The 15,877-nt window shown below is 42.8% G+C and overlaps 1 protein-coding gene across 14 annotated transcripts in view; it reads left to right on the top strand.

Annotated features, from left to right (window-relative positions):
- Positions 1 to 15,877, top strand: part of SKAP1 (src kinase associated phosphoprotein 1) — a 353,915-nt gene that overhangs the window by 275,369 nt on the left and 62,669 nt on the right. For 13 of the 14 annotated variants that reach the window (XM_083470124.1, XM_083470125.1, XM_083470131.1 and 10 more), the window contains 2 exons: positions 4,161 to 4,223; positions 9,720 to 9,829. In XM_083470124.1, the coding sequence (XP_083326250.1) occupies positions 4,161 to 4,223; positions 9,720 to 9,829 (173 nt within the window). Of the gene's footprint in view, positions 1 to 4,160; positions 4,224 to 9,719; positions 9,830 to 14,679; positions 14,797 to 15,877 lie in introns of those variants that run through there. The other variant, XM_083470126.1, reaches the window with a different exon arrangement.

Genomic DNA, 15,877 nt, shown 5'->3' with positions numbered 1-15,877 from the left:
CACAGATCCAGAGAGCAGGCAAGGGGTGGGGGTGGGGGTGGGTGGGAAAGGCACTCTCAATAATTTATTTTAAAATCAATGCTAATGAGGTTGTGTCTCGTCATTGGCCTGAGTTTTACAATCAAGCCTGATTTATTTAGAAAAGATCTTTGGTGCCACTTTCCCATCTAACGGTGGGGGTGGAACAGGGCAGGGAGAGCTGTTTCTGTGACCCTCCAACTTCAGATCCAATTCTAAATTCACAGAGGGATGAACTGACCAGGTTTGCATTGATTTGAATGGAGAGTAAGAGACAGCTGTGCCCCAGACAAAGTGGTGGTAGGGAGAAGCTTTGGCTTCCAGAAAGTGCAGCATGGCAGGTTGTCCGGCACACTTTGCACTAATTCTATGATATTGGCAAAAGATCTGTTTCTGAGTCTGACCAGCTTTGCATCTGACCTTCTGTCAGCTATCTTGTTTTGTTTACTGAGAACTAGAGCTCTGTGCCCCAGAGGTGCTGGATTTTATACTACAACCAGAATTGTCTTCCGGGTTTAAATTTCCTTATGTTAAACAAACAAATAAATGAGAACCAGAATTTGGCCTCCCAAGTGTTTCAGTTTTCATTTTTAGAAGCAGGCTTCCAGGCCTTGAGACTTCAAACACAGGCTGGTAACATTTTGATGGGACTGAATGGAGCTGCTCTTGGTCTTAAGTGGCTCATGAAAGTGATACCTTAATGTTGGGCATCCCACAAGTGGAATAATGTTTGTGCACAGTAACATACATACCTTCAGTTACTGCTGGGGAAGAACCATTTCTTTATGCCAACACAGCTTTTATCTTGTGACTACAGATGTCTGTTTGCTAAGTGATAAAATACCAGCTTGTCTTCCCATGTGATGGGGAAATTTTTTTGCCACACATCTGCACTTGATCAGCAATCTTGGAAAGAGGCAGCCTGATAATTCTGCTTACTGTCCTTGGTGGGATGATACAGACAACCAGCTTACCAAGTGGTTAAATTCATCCTGTGTTAAGTTATCACTTGGCAAATGATAACTATCTGTATTTGGCCTCTGTTTTCCTGTTAGTCTCTTAACCCATACTGCCTTCTGGAAAGCATTCCCCCCTTGTGCTAAGTCCGTCCTTCCGCATCCACACGCATACAGCCCTCCTCCCTTTTCCTCTTCCCATGGCCTCCATCATCTCCTGACAGTGCGTTTCATTCATTGTCTTCTCTTTAGTGAGACCGGAGATACTTGTCAAAGCTAAGGAAGCTTTCCCGCTTGTGTTATGCTTATAAAGTGCCATGTAAATTTATGACGCTATAACAAGTGATTGCTATTACTGCCTTAAATAACAATTGATAGGTTTATGGGGCATATTTTAAAATACTACCTCCCTCTGCTAGCAGGTGATAACCCATTTTCCTGTTCTATATGTTAAGCTTTCGCATGTAGGTTGTTGTTCCCGAACAGCATAGGGATGAGTGCTGATTCTAACGTTGCTGTACTGACATGTTGCCACTGAAATTTTCTTCTGTATGGTCAGGGTTCCACGTGGCTGTGGAAACATCTGAAATGGCTTGCCCAAACTGCCTGATAAGTAGCCAGGTGGTCATTGATCAGGAAGTATGGCACTTAAATGGGTTCTTAACCACGCCAAGCCAAGTACAAATGCAGACAATGTCACAGTCAAATGGGGAACTCGACTATTCAGAAGTGAGTTTTGGCAGTAGTGACACCTGAATTAGACCATTGGATTGCTTCACTCTTAACATTTGTATGTAGTGTTGGCATTAATATAATGTATGTTAATATGTGGCTTTGGTAGGAGAGAGGTAGGAGAGCTGTTTTCTCCAAAACTTGCTTTAGGGCAGAAGATACTTGTGATTTCCAATGCAGTGAAGCTACCCTCAAACTACCACCACCACACCTAAGATGTTACTTCTGTTATAGCTATAAGCCAGCCAAGGTTAGAAACAGTTTAGTGAGATAGTTGAAAAGAGATCAGAAGAGGCTTTTCAGGGGTTTGCATTATTTCAAAACCACACATAACCTGTTTGACCAGGGATAACTGTGGGGCAAAATAAATGTGTTTACACACCATGAGAAGTGAACTTTCTTAGAAAGTATTGTCTGTCATAGTCTCTAATAAGCTCATAGCAGAAGAACGATTTGAACCAAGGACTCATCCTTTTCACAAGTCAGTCTGTTAACCATTGCCCTGCTTTAACTCTATGAAGTCATCACAGATGACTTTTTAGCATGTAAATAAGCAGCCAGTGGGCTGTGGTAGTAAACAGGAAGGATGCATATCCCATGCCGGCTTTAGGACCACAGGAAAACAAGCCTGCAACTGGTATATTCTGTACAGTGGTACCTCGGGTTACATACGCTTCAGGTTATATACGCTTCAGGTTACAGACTCCGCTAACCCAGAAATAGTGCTTCAGGTTAAGAACTTTGCTTCAGGATGAGAACAGAAATCGTGCTCCGGCGGCACGGCAGCAGCAGCAGGAGGCCCCATTAGCTAAAGTGGTGCTTCAGGTTAAGAACAGTTTCAGGTTAAGAACAGACCTCTGGAACGAATTAAGTACTTAACCCGAGGTACCACTGTATAGTGATCTCACACTTGGGTTTATTGCTGCTTGTAGATAATGAACAAACATGGGGAGTATTGCTGACAGTGTCTCTTCAGTTGGAAAATACATTTATGTGTATTTGCTAGATGTTGCCATCTACAGAGGGTGCGTGGTAATGCCTACATGAGAATTCTTCCCATATAAGAATTTTGCATTATAAAACATCTCTCAGAAGGCAGTGAGAGTTACCTAGTCATCTTTGTGAGGGCTAAACCAGACATGATGCAGGAGGTCTGTGGTGGACTGGGGGGGTACTAATTAGCAGCCTCACACTGTTGCTTTGAAGTTGAGGGAAGTAGCACTGCAGGAGGATTGGTTTAACCACATCCTCCCATCCCATTTCCCTGATTCAAATTCCTTTACGCTGAAACTGCTGTTAGCTCTGTAGAGCATGGAGGGAGGGAGACAGGTACCACTTTCTAAAAAGAGCAGCAAATAATTTTAGCCGCATGCCTGGAGCTGAGGCAAACCATTCAGTCTGGTAGCTGTACAAGTGTTGTTTGAATGGGGGGGGGCAGGAATGGTTGAAAACTTTTGCAGCTGTTTCTAGGCTCCTCTGTGTGTACCATCATAGGCTTTCTAAGGTTGTATTTATGGGATTGGTTATGATCTGAGCAGAATCCTCTTTGTCTCTTCAGGTTCCAGGTCTGAATATTTGTGCCTCATCACATAATGAGCATGTGGCTTTAAAGCCAAAATCAGGTTGTCTCTTGTCCCCTGAAGCTGTCCACATAAAATATCCTCTGCAGGCCCATCCCAAGACATTTTGCTGCCCAGAGGAAAGAACAGAGTTGTATCCACTCCCATTCTGTGTACAGAAGCTGACAGACTTTGTGTCAATCGAATCTTCCCTTTACAATGGCAGTGGGAGAGCACCCTCTACTGTACCTGAGGGCAGCAGGCTAGTTTAGGGGATGTGGGGCAGGTCATGTGGCCCACACAATTCTGCCTTTCACCACTTTTCTGCCACTGCCCGCCTCATAGCATCATGTGACCAGACTGCTTAATGGTAGGGCCAGCCCTATATTCTGTTGCTGCCTTGTACCATCACTGCTATGGCAGCAGAGTTTTAAACATTTTATTTTATTTTTTATTTTATTGATAAAATGGAAAGAGTCTCTCTGCAAATGGATGGCAACATACTTAAGAAGTTCTTGAGGATAAAAAAGCGCATCAGTGATGGACGTTCTGATAGCAAATGAAAAGGTAAAGATCTAGTGCTAGGTAGAATTTTGCTATCCTAATCTTGCCCTTTTTTTGTAGAAATAGATGCCAAGGCAGAGTCATGGCACAAATTATGCCCTGGTGCTCTGGAGCACATAAGTCAGTTACCAAGTACTTTGTTCCATTGTTTTTTTAGAAACATCCCCCCCTCCACATGCAAATAGTGATGGGCAGTCACAGATGTTTATATTTGTTTTGTGGTTATTTTTAAAGCTATCTTGGCTCTAAAATCCAGATTACAGTATAATTTTGCAAAATTAGTTTTCTGGCAGAAACTGCTAGATTTACTTCACTTTTTCTCTCATTGTAGATGATGAACTTGGTTTGTCCACTTCAGATGGCAGAGAAGATGCTGGAAGCATGGAGAAGACAGGTAAAAGATAAAATATCAGTTTGGAACTGCTTTCAGATCAGCATGCATTACATCATCGTCATCATCACCACCATAATTGCAAGGTGTACACCAAAGAAACAAAACCATATTTGGACACACATATATTACACAGGTCCACACACAAAATTTGGCTGCAGCTCCTTGTCAATTGTATACTTGATGACAAACCTGGGTCTGCTGCCACATTATATATAGAACAGCCCTGAGTCAGCCTTCTTTTACTTTCTTCCTTTCAGTAAGAACCACAGGCAACCCAAGCTGACAGTGCTTGACTGAAATTGCCATAGATACAGTACAACCTTCAAACATGAATCATATTCAGTACTGGTGGCCTTTGAGCTTGTTAATTTTCTAAGGGTTTGGGAGGCTACAATGTGTTACTCAGCTAGGCACTGTATCTTTCTCTCAAATCTAAAAAAAAGAGAAACATTTAGAGTGCCATTTCTTTCTAACAATTACTAGCCTTTGTTAGATTCAGGTAGGTAGCTGTGTAGGTCTGACGCAGTCAAAATAAAAAAATTAAAAAATGTCCAGTAGCACCTTAGAGACCAACTAAGTTTGTTAGTTAAAGTGTAAATTCTCTTCCCCTAACATCCTTAGTATACACTTAGTATACACCCTTCCCCTAGCATCCTTAATAGTTCACCTATGTTTGGGGGCAACATATAGACATGCTGACATTTAATCAATCAATTAAAACCTGGATCATTAATTGTGTATGTGTGTGTCACACCACATGCATCAGTTGACACTCCTGTCTTGTAGCTCTGCTGGAGTCCTTGCAGGAAAAGAATCTAAAGGAATCTCAGAGAAGGCAAATCCAGTGGGACACCTCCACGCCTTCCAGGGGAATGCAGTTGTGGGAATTGTACTCTTTATACTGATCTTCATCAAGCAGTCCAAAATTTATGCTTCACCATCCCTACAAAGCAAAGCACATACCCTGATGGTGAGGAGGAAACACACCTTTCCCTGGCCATCAGTCCAAATTAAGCAAATTGAACAGATGTAGAATTTCTTAATCCCAAGATAGGAAATAGGCCTTTCATAGTGTAAAATTTAAATACAAAAGATGAAAGAGGCATACTGCGCACCACTCCTCCATCCTTAAATCTATAGTGGGTTAAGATTGACAGATCAAGGATGTTTGCTTCTATCAGGCTGCCTAATTTAGCATCCAGTTCTTGGCTGCTGTTTTCCCCCCAAGTGCAAATGCTTTGAATATTCCTACTTCCCTCACCCCTCCTTGTTCAGGAAACAGGTACCAAAAAGTCTTTGAGAAGGAGCCAGGCTCGTAAAACTTAGGCAACAGATGGGCGGAGGGGAAAGAGAATTGTCAGGAGTGAGGAAAGCAAAAGAGGAAAAGCTTATGGAAAAAACGAAGGAGGAGATGGATACAGACCCAGTAACAAAACAAAGGCAGGGTGAAAGGAGAGTCACAGTTACCAGCGCCAAGAGGAAAGGAGAGCAGGGAAGTTCTGTAGACTGGAAAGTTTGCCTTCTCAGTCATTACGCCCAGCCACCACAGGCTGCCTGCTCTTCCAGAGTGCTCAAGCACCTTCATTCCCACCCTTGCTTTTTCCTTGAGAATTGAAGCCATGCAGGATCTGCGCAGAAAACCTGTTTCCTGGATCAGTCCTGTCCCACCTCCCCACCAGCCCACTTGCTTCTCTCTCTGTTGGAATGTAAGGGCCCAGTTCAGGAAAGAAGCACTTAGGCAGAGCTGCTTTGAGCTTCCTGCAGTTCTGGGTGTTGTCTTTTTGTCTGCAGCGCAGGAAACAGCAGTGTTCTAGTAAACTGTATTTTGTCAAGGCCACTAAGATGGTATTCCCATCTCCAACATTTCAGAAGCATCTTAGAAGAAGCACTATTGCAGCACTTATTTCCAAAGGAAATACTGGGGCTCACATCCCCCAGAAGCTATTAGAAGCTATGGCATGGGAGCAAGAAATTCTGACCCTTTAGCTGAGATGTGTGATGAAGATTGGCTGTGGTTTCCTCCATAAAAGAGCAGATTCACTCTTCACATGCTCAGTCGTGGATGCTCTGTATGATTGCTTTATATTTTTCATAGCTGAATTCTGGCACTGAAAACAGTTCTTGGAGCTCAGCTCTTCCTTAAAATAAAACCTGCACTATTGAATTCAGCTAAAAATGCTTAGTTACACACACACACACACACACACACACACACACACACACACACTCCCCTACATCCATTTTAAAAATGATTTTAATGATTTCTAACTAATATGTTTTTATTGTTGCTTTATTATATTCATGTAAATCACTATTAAGTGAAGGGAGGAGCACTATATAAGTAAATTATTATAATCATTTTATTTCTTTTTGTACCAAATGTTTCCTTAACAATGGCTTTCTTAATATACAGATCTTAGCTATTTAGCAGCTCTCTCTTTTTAACTTGTGAAGGAGTTTCTGCGAATGGCGCTTTTCAACTAGCTTGCTAATCAATGTTACCTAAAGCAGGGTTATCCAGATGCTATTAGACTCCACATACTATCAACCGCAGCCAATATGGTGTATAGTATGGGATGGTGGGAGTTTGCTTTCATATTGCTTCCACACTAGCTGTTGTGTGTGCAATTGGAACCAGTAATTAAAGCCTCCTCCTTACGGAAACAGGAACTAATATAAAAGGCAATTTATTGTTAATGCCATGGCCACACTAAACAGAAGACAATTTAAAAAGGCGGAAGCTGTTAATTAAAGTTGCAGGAGAATTTTGCTTAATGGGCTTAAGGAATATTCATGGTGTGGCAGTCGTTGGCATGGATGTGTCACACTTGGGAATGATTTAGGCAGAGATGACGCTTTAGACTGGAGACAATGCTAGGGCATCTTGCAGAGGACGTTAGGGCAAATAATTCGGGGTAGTGCTAAATGCATTTTGGGGTGCAGAGATGTGCAGACTCCTTATTCAGGCTGCTCACATAGCTCTGTGTTATATAAGGAAATGGGAACCAGGAATCAACGTCAGCCTCCTGGGGAAGCCTGAAATAATATGAAGCTGACTAAGACATACACAAATGTGGTGGGGGTGGGAGAAAGATTAAAATTCAAAACAAGAGGGAGAAAAACTAGTTTGACTATTGAATCTTCCCATCTATGGTTGCCTAGTGATAAGCCCCATGCTTGCTTCTCTCTTTAGATGAGAAGCTCTGAGCCCTGAGCAATTTTTTAATTTTCTACATGATCTCCTTTACTCTCTTCCCTGTTTTGTGTCTTACCCCCGATCCCTTTTCAATATCTCACACAAAAGAAGTAGACCTATTTTTGGCATGTACCGTTGCTGAGATTTGTGTTCTCCCTGCTCTGCCGTTACTCATTTCAACAAATTTAGGTAATCTAAAATTGACCACACTAATTTAGAGGGTTTCTTATCCTAATGTCCCTTACATCCAAATAATAATGCTTTTCTGCCCTCCTCCTCGTGTGGGCCTTCTATTCTGTATCACAGCCAGGACTCCATTGGGGGCATATGGTACACCCTAAATTTTGAGCAAGAGAAAGCAACTGGGGAAGGGGGCTGGCATAAGCTCCTGAGCCACAAAAGCACAAGAGTTTAGCTGTGGAAATCCTGTCACTGAAATGGAAGGTGAAACCTCCTTGAAAAACTACCAGACTATTAATGCATGCATTTAGGCAGAGACAGGCACCTTTTCTTTTCATTAGCACCCTAATGAAAAACTCTTGAAGGCTTCATTCAAATAGTGAGTGGGAGCAGACTTGCAGACAATCATGCACTTTTAATGCACACACACACACACACACACACACACACACACACACACACATCTCTCTCTCTCTCTCTCTCTCTCTCACACACACAGCTATCATTTCCATCCATAATGCACAGACCATACAATAAAAGGAAAATAACATAGCTTTAAAAGACAAAAATTCACTTGCATATCTTAATTAGCCCTCAAAGGCCATGATAAAAATTAAGCTTCTAAGACACTGTTTAACATTAACGAGGAATGAGGCATCTCTGATTTGAAATCAAATTTGTTAAGTGGGGTAGGAGTCACTGCTGAAAAGGCCCTGTAATTCTTGGTAACTGAAGTTTCATCCTCCATTTTCTCCATAGACATTTTAAAAAACATTTCTAAGTGTGTTATAAAAACACCTGCATCTCTCCCGACTGCAAAAAGAGCTCAGCAATCCAAGGAGAAGAATGCAGACATGAATGCAGAGCTGAACTACAAACTCTGCCTTATAACTGTTCAAAGCCCCAAATTCCAAAATGCCATTGCATCCTGAAGATTACATGTGTGTAATCTCCAACATGCATGGATGATTTTTTGCCTATCTGCAAACTGCAGACATCATGCAACTGGAGTTTTTCTTGCTTCCTAAGACAAATCTCCTTGCAGAAGAAGGAGCTATAATTGCACACCTTACAAAGCAAACTACAAAGAGCGACTTGTCCCCTGCATTGTAATGCTAATGAAGGCTCTGCCTCTCTCCTTTCTGGTCCCTTCACACTTTGCCCCTTTGAGCTGTTGCCCACCTGTCAGCTGTTGAGTAAAAACAGCTGTGCAGGGATAAAGAAAGTGTAGCTCCCCACTGAACAGCTGATGGGAAAGAGGGAACTCAGAGGACTGGATGAATTCTTGCCTACAGAGCCAGCCCCCCTCCCCTTTGAGTATCAGATGCACTCTTAATTTTCCTGAGACATTTGATTTTTGAAACCAAGTTCCTCCTGCTTCAGTGATAACCCTGAAAACTTGTCCATTCTCTCTTAGCATAGCAGAAATAGAATCAGTTGTTCAGAATGAACATATACAGTACTGTATGTGGAAACCTGTACGAAACCTGTGGCTGGGCTGCAGTGCCCACCATCACTGTGCCCACTGGCCATTCTGGCGAGGCTGATGGGAGTTGGGAGTTCACAACATCTGGAGGGCCATGGGTTCCTTATCACTGCTCTAGGTTTATTCTGGTTGCAGAATTGCAGTTATCTTGAGACAGAATTTGGTTACGGTATGAGAGAATGCTGACAGCCAGCCTGCCCAAGAGCGTTGAGTTGCAGCATTGCCTTAGCCAAACCTTCCCATTGCCCCACACCACACCACCCTTATCAAATAGGAAAAGAATCAGTAAGTCAGCATGATCCAAAGGCATCTCCCCAATTTCCCCAAATGCCCTTTTGTTTATTTAGGGAACCTACAACGGGCACACTCATCCATAAGCCTCCTTGCTGCTGTAGGAAGCTTGCATGCAACCGATATATACAGTCAACTTGGAGGGACTCAAAGCGCCCTCCAACCACTGCCACTAGAGGTGAACATCAGTGAACTTAAGGCCCAGGTGCAGCATTTTTGAGATAAATTACCAAAATCTAACTTCCCCGTAAATTACTGCCAAAGGAGAAATCAAGTCTGCCTTGCAGCTATTGATCTGAATACTATAATCTATTCTTAACACTCTCTTCTCTCTCTCTATGAGGACTCAGAAGAAAGTATGTGAATTACTATCAATGTCTGTGGGATTGTGCTGGTGGCCATCCAGATGAGCTGTCATTCCAGCGAGGAGATCTGATATACATCCTCAGCAAGGTATGTGTAGAGACGGCTTTACCTCCACAGCCTCCAGCCAATGAGTTCTATCCCTCCTAGGAAAAGAAATCAACTTCTCTAACATATAGGGTGCATCTCAAAGCTGTGGGGAGAGAGGTTCAGACTCGCTTTCTCCACATGATCAGTCAAACTGTGAGCTAACCTCATTTTGGTGTCTCTGTGATACTTCTTCAGTACTTTCTTGATACCAGTAGCGTGATACCCTGCTTGCACATAATTCCACCACCCCCTTTATTAGATTTGCTAAGGCGGAAGTTATCTTGCAGCGTAAGAGATGCTGTGCTACTATTAGTTTAATTTCTCAGTAGATGTGCACGCCAGTGCAGGAGGGGGAAAGTGCACGGCCTCTGAAAGGCTACAGGAACGCACACATCTTTGCTGTGGCAGGAAGCCTTACTGGTGTTACCAGGTCTGGTCAGGTCCCAGATCAAATGGTGCAAGGCAATTCAAGAGTTGCAGATGCACCAATAGCTTTGAGTAAGCAACCCACACATACAGAGACTAAAAGCAAACTGAACTTCTTCCCCTAACCTGCCTCTCCCAGGCTCTACTCCCTTGTGGAGAACTAGGGTCCCTAAAGGGTCAATCCTGTGGCCATCCTCATATGCTCCTAGCTTCTTGCCTGTTGTGCTTCCTGCACCATTGGATCAGTTGGGTACTGTGGGAGGCATTGGGCCCCTCTGCACTGGCCCTGCAAGCTCTGCCTGGTTCTATGGGTGGTTGTTCTCTAGGCTCTTGTCTGTCAGCCCCAGGCCAAGAGGTCCTCTGTCCAGCAGCAGGCTTAGAGCCCGGAACCTGGTCTGGCTCTTTAGGTGATGCACCTGCAGCCTCCAGCTCTGTGTATGGATTGCTGTTGGACTCCAGGTTCATGACAACTTTTTATTTGTAAGTCACTAAATGCTGCTCTGGTTTTGCCAGAAGCGGCTTAGTCATGCTGGCCACATGACCCGGAAAAACTGTCTGTGGACAAACGTCGGCTCCCTTGGCCAGTAAAGCAAGATGAGCACCGCAACCCCAGAGTCGTATCGACTGGACTTAACAGTCAAGGGTCCTTTACCTTTACCTTTATATTAAGAGAGCCAGTGTGGTGTAGTGGTTAAGAGTGGTAGACTTGTATTCTGGTGAACTGGGTTCGTGTCTCCGCTCCTCCACATGCAGCTGCTGGGTGACCTTGGGCTAGTCACACTTCTCTGAAGTCTCTCAGCCCCACTCACCTCACAGAGTGTTTGTTGTGGGGGAGGAAGGGAAGGGAGATTGTGAGCCGCTTTGAGACTCCTTCGGGTAGTGGTAAAGCGGGATATCAAATGCAAACTCTTCTTCTTTACCTTTTTAAATAAACATTACTGAACTGAAGTTGTATAGTGTTGGGGAGTGTGTGGTGAGATTCTTTTATCTGCCATGAGGATTACAGATCAGTAAATTCATTAACGGTGTGATTGGTAGGTGTAGCAGGGATGCTGAGGAAGAAGCTTGTCTTCAAGGGTGCATTCTCAGTTCACGTAGACAAGTAGTGAATTTGCTGATGTGCATGACCATCCTCTTTCAGTGTGCTAAATTCTCCCCACCCAACACAAACCCTTGACAACTTACAGAGGTTCTGTTGCAGACACAAAGGGTTTTCTTGATAGACAAGTCAATCTGGAAAGGTCCCCTGAAGCTGGAAAAATGTGAAAACCATGGATCTAAGTAATCATTCTGCCTTCTTTCTCTTCACCCCGACCTCCCAACGCCACCTCCCTCCCTAGCCCAGAGAGCTGCTTTTGGAAATTCTTCCATCCTTTTATGTTTACTTGCCTCACAGCAAAGTTTTTCTAGAAAATAGCTTGAGCATGTGTGTAATCACTCAAGAATTGCAAGGGTAATTGAGTTGCTTGGTCAGGTGTGATGTAGGGGTGAGGGGAGCAAAGGAAGGAAGGCGGGGAGAGTGTGGGGATGTGAAGTACTTTCTTTGCCACAAATGTGCAAGTGAATACATCGGCTGATTTATAAATGTGCAGATGAATAAATTGGCATAAGCAGTGGTCCAGTGTTAGGCCAAGTGATCCAGAGACACGGGTGTAATTAAAACCAGGCAAGAATCAGGATTTAAGGAAGCAATCAGGGAAAGGGAGCAGGAGCTTAACCAGTCTTTTCATACTAGAGATGAGTTGCTTGGACTAGGTTTATAGGTTCTGGTGGCATTAGATTGGTCAGTAGGGATTAGCTGATCAGATGCTCAGACATGCTGGTGCTACAGGATAAATGGCATCCTCAGTCTTACATTAGATACAGAGTACTGGTGGTACAGGAGAGTAAGGCACCAGAACTTGGCCTTCTGAAGAGTCCCTTCCAACTGTACGATTCTTTGATTCTAGGCCACAGGGCTTATTCCTTTGAGAAGCTCTTGTGTGCATTGCAATTAACAGGACATGGACAACAGCATGGTAATGCTCTTGCACACTTCCCTTTTCTTACAATAAAGTTTGTTCAGGATAATTTCCTGGAAGTAATGCACACATTACATTATAGTTTTATGGCAACTTCAGACACGTTTCTTTGTACCAAATCAACCAAATCTTTTCTGACATGTTTTAAAGGGAGATGCTGGCATGAAAATGTAGCAGGGAACTCTAGCATTACAGAAAAGACATGCACTTTGAACTGCAAAGCACTTTGGAGCGTGGTTTGGTCGCACCGGGCGCTGAGCCTTGGGGATATGATTTGAATCACAACTATGATTTGAAAAGCAGTGTGAGGGACAGCGGACAGCAGGGTGCTGAATTTTGCTGTTGCACAGGGCGCCACTGGAATTTGAGACCCCAGAGTCCATCACTGTTTTCCATAGCTCCCAGTTTTCTGAGGGTATTGAGTGGAGATGCTGGGTCTGATGGGCCAGCATAGAAAACATACCACAGATAGAATATTCACATCACCTTGCATCTTGTTCTAACCTACCCTGAGGTCTCGGGACAAAGAGTTGGATGTAAGTATGAAAAATAAATAAACAGAATTATTAAATATTCTCACACAAGCTTTTCCATTCAAATCAGTTCAGACATTCATTTTCATCAAGCAGTGAGAAACAAAATGTTTACATAAGTGATGGGGGATTGGATCCAACTGGTGAATCATATCCTGACCTCCTCCACCAGCCACTTTGTGGGTGGGTAGGTCATCAGGTGACAACTTCGGAGGGGCTTATTGTCCGTGCTAGTCTGCTGATTGGCACTATCATCAAACTCCGCTTGCCAAGAAGTCATTGGACATGCATTTTAAGTATCCAGTTGTTTCTTTGCAGTTGTGTCTTTAACTGTTCCATATCTGATGTTATCTTGGGATGTAATTAAGCCCGCTGCCAGAGGTTCCCCATTGCTAGTTTCCCTATATCTATGAACCATCCCTAATACACATACGCAATTTAAAACGATTTTCACTACTAAATAAATGTGTTGCAAATTGTATTTGGGGACACATATTATGATAGGTTTATGTATTGTTTTCAGAACAGAACCAGCCAACACAACCAACACCATGTCCCAGCTAATGTCATGCCAACCTAGAAGAGAGTTGACTTGTTAAGTTTGAAATAGAAAAGGGATGAGGAATCAGACTTAGACTGGACAGCCCTTCAAATAGATGGCTGACCTTTGTACAGTAGAACACATGGCCATCCTAATTAAGAGGGTTTTTACTAACATTAATGTTATATACATTTACATACTTAGAACATTATATGTCAAATAATGATGATAATTCAGTTTCTTCATTTTCAAGACTATTGCTACCTCTTGGTTCTATCCAACTAGACATTATGAACATATAACGGTTTTCCAGTTTTCAATCATCCATTCAGTTCATAGATGTCCATTCCATTGCCAGTATTTAGCTTGAATAGAGGTAGAGGAGAATTTTGTTCTGTCCACATTTTTAAGTAGACTAATCTAATTCACAACTCTTGGACTAAGGCATGTTTTGGAACATAGTTGTTCTTTGGATTTCTCACCAAATTTGCAATACAGTTCTCAACAAACATGCCAATATACATATTTTAGGATAAAATAGTAATCAAATTCATATTTAAATACACATTTTGTGATAAAATACATATTTAAATACAAACTCTGCACAGGTTTTTTATTTCAGAGATTCACAGATTAATGTAGAGATTGGACAGAAGAGGCTTATGAATGACCACATGGGATATTGACACAGACAGTAAATAGAATAATCTGCCCATCCCTATTTGTGCAGTAATTAATATTTGTAATCACTTATTTGAGTCTACCTGGGACTACCCCTTCAAAATAATTTAGTAATGTCACCACAGCAGTTCTTGTCAATTCTATATCCATTTTTATTAACCATATGTATGCCAGAATGTTACATTTTCTAGAATATACCATTCCCGAATCCTAAAGTATTTGTTTTTTAAAGGCCTTCCACATTAATACCGCCAAAAATTAAGTTATATCAAACATCTATATGTGAAAGAACATGCATGCAGTTCAATAGTGTCTGACTTATTTCCCTCCCTCCCTCCCTTTGACATGAGACTATGACCTGGTTTTAACTCCCTTCAGTGGCTCCGGTTTGGAGCTCCAGCACAACTTCTTCACGTGTAACCAATTGGTCCTGAGTGTCTTCCTTTCATAAATTATTTTGCATGACAACAGAACTCACCTATGGCCATCCGAGAAACCGAGGCTTAATAAAGCTTGGTGGTGTGGGGGTGGGGATAGTTAGAGAGCAAGGGAGGGGGAGCGAGAGGGGGGGGGAAAGGTGTTTGAAAAGCCTGTTCACTCAGCTGCATTTTAATTTCCTTTTCAATCTTGTCCCAATTAATTTTGCAGAATTAATCTCGCCGAAGCAAGCGTGGCAGCAGTGCAGAGGCTGGCTGGCTTTTTTCTTTTTTTTTTCCTTTTAAAGCATTGCGGTCGCTGTGCCTTGAACATGAAATAGTAGCTAATATAAAAATCCATCTGGTGTTGTTTGGAATGCATGCCGTCTGCTGCTAAGGTCCTGTCTGACATTTTCGCGCATCAGCCGTGGGGAGATGTGATTTTGGGGCTGGGGGGTTAGTTGGCTGAGATTCAACAGTAAGTAGGCAAAATCTATCTGATCTTGCAACTGGGGCAAGAGGAACCCACAGCATGAACCCCATACATTTTCTCTAAAATTAATTTACTGGAAGCTGGGGTTTTTTCCTCTTCAGCATTTTAGATAGTTCCACTCAGGAATGCAACCGAGGTCTCAAGTAGCACTGAAATGCAGTACTGCATTCAGTGTTGTCAAGTGCAAACAACAGTAAACATCCTGAAATCCTGTAAAGGCTCAGAATCTGTAGGATTTTTTTTTTTTAAATTCTGTTTGCATAATGAGCTCTTTTCACCAGTGACACCCAGTGGGCTGCATCACACACAACACAACCAAAAATCCAGATTTGCCACCAAGTGAACACGGGTCACAGTGAGTCTCGGAGCCAAACAGTATACACAAAAGCATGCACTAGTAGCCCAGTGGCCACTTCTAACACGTGAAAACCACATGGGGAGTGGGCAATTGGAGGGGTTAAACCTTTTCCATGCCCTCTGCTTCTCCATTCCAAAACATACCCCAATTGACTTTTCCTATTGAAAAGGGGCCTCTGGCCTAACTTTGCATGTAATGTGTAGCTTGGTCTTCATCACATTTATAAATTGACATTTTAAAATGTTTAAAAACACTTTAGGTGCGGCCAGAAGCAGCTGACCGGGTGGAATGGAACTGCAACACTGGCTTCTGTGCAGGTGTGTTACTTACCAGGAGGGGGAGGGTAAAGTACTGGGGTGGTCAGCATGGTGCAAACTCACTGACAGGAGTGCCAGATTTACTTCACTGGTGTGTTTGCACCACATCGACCTCCCTTCTATCTCAGCCCTCTTTGTCTCCCTCCCAGTAAGCAAGAGCTGCTCACCTGCCAGATAGTTTTTACTCCGCATGACAAGCCACTTCTGGGTGTGACCTAAAAACAATGTGTATACAAAGCAGTATTAAAAGTCTATAGTGCAA

Source organism: Podarcis liolepis (genome assembly GCF_965112155.1).
Source record: "Podarcis liolepis genome assembly, chromosome: 13".
Lineage (NCBI taxonomy): Eukaryota > Metazoa > Chordata > Lepidosauria > Squamata > Lacertidae > Podarcis > Podarcis liolepis.
Note: the sequence above shows the minus strand (reverse complement) of the source record. Positions and strands in the feature narration are given on the sequence as shown.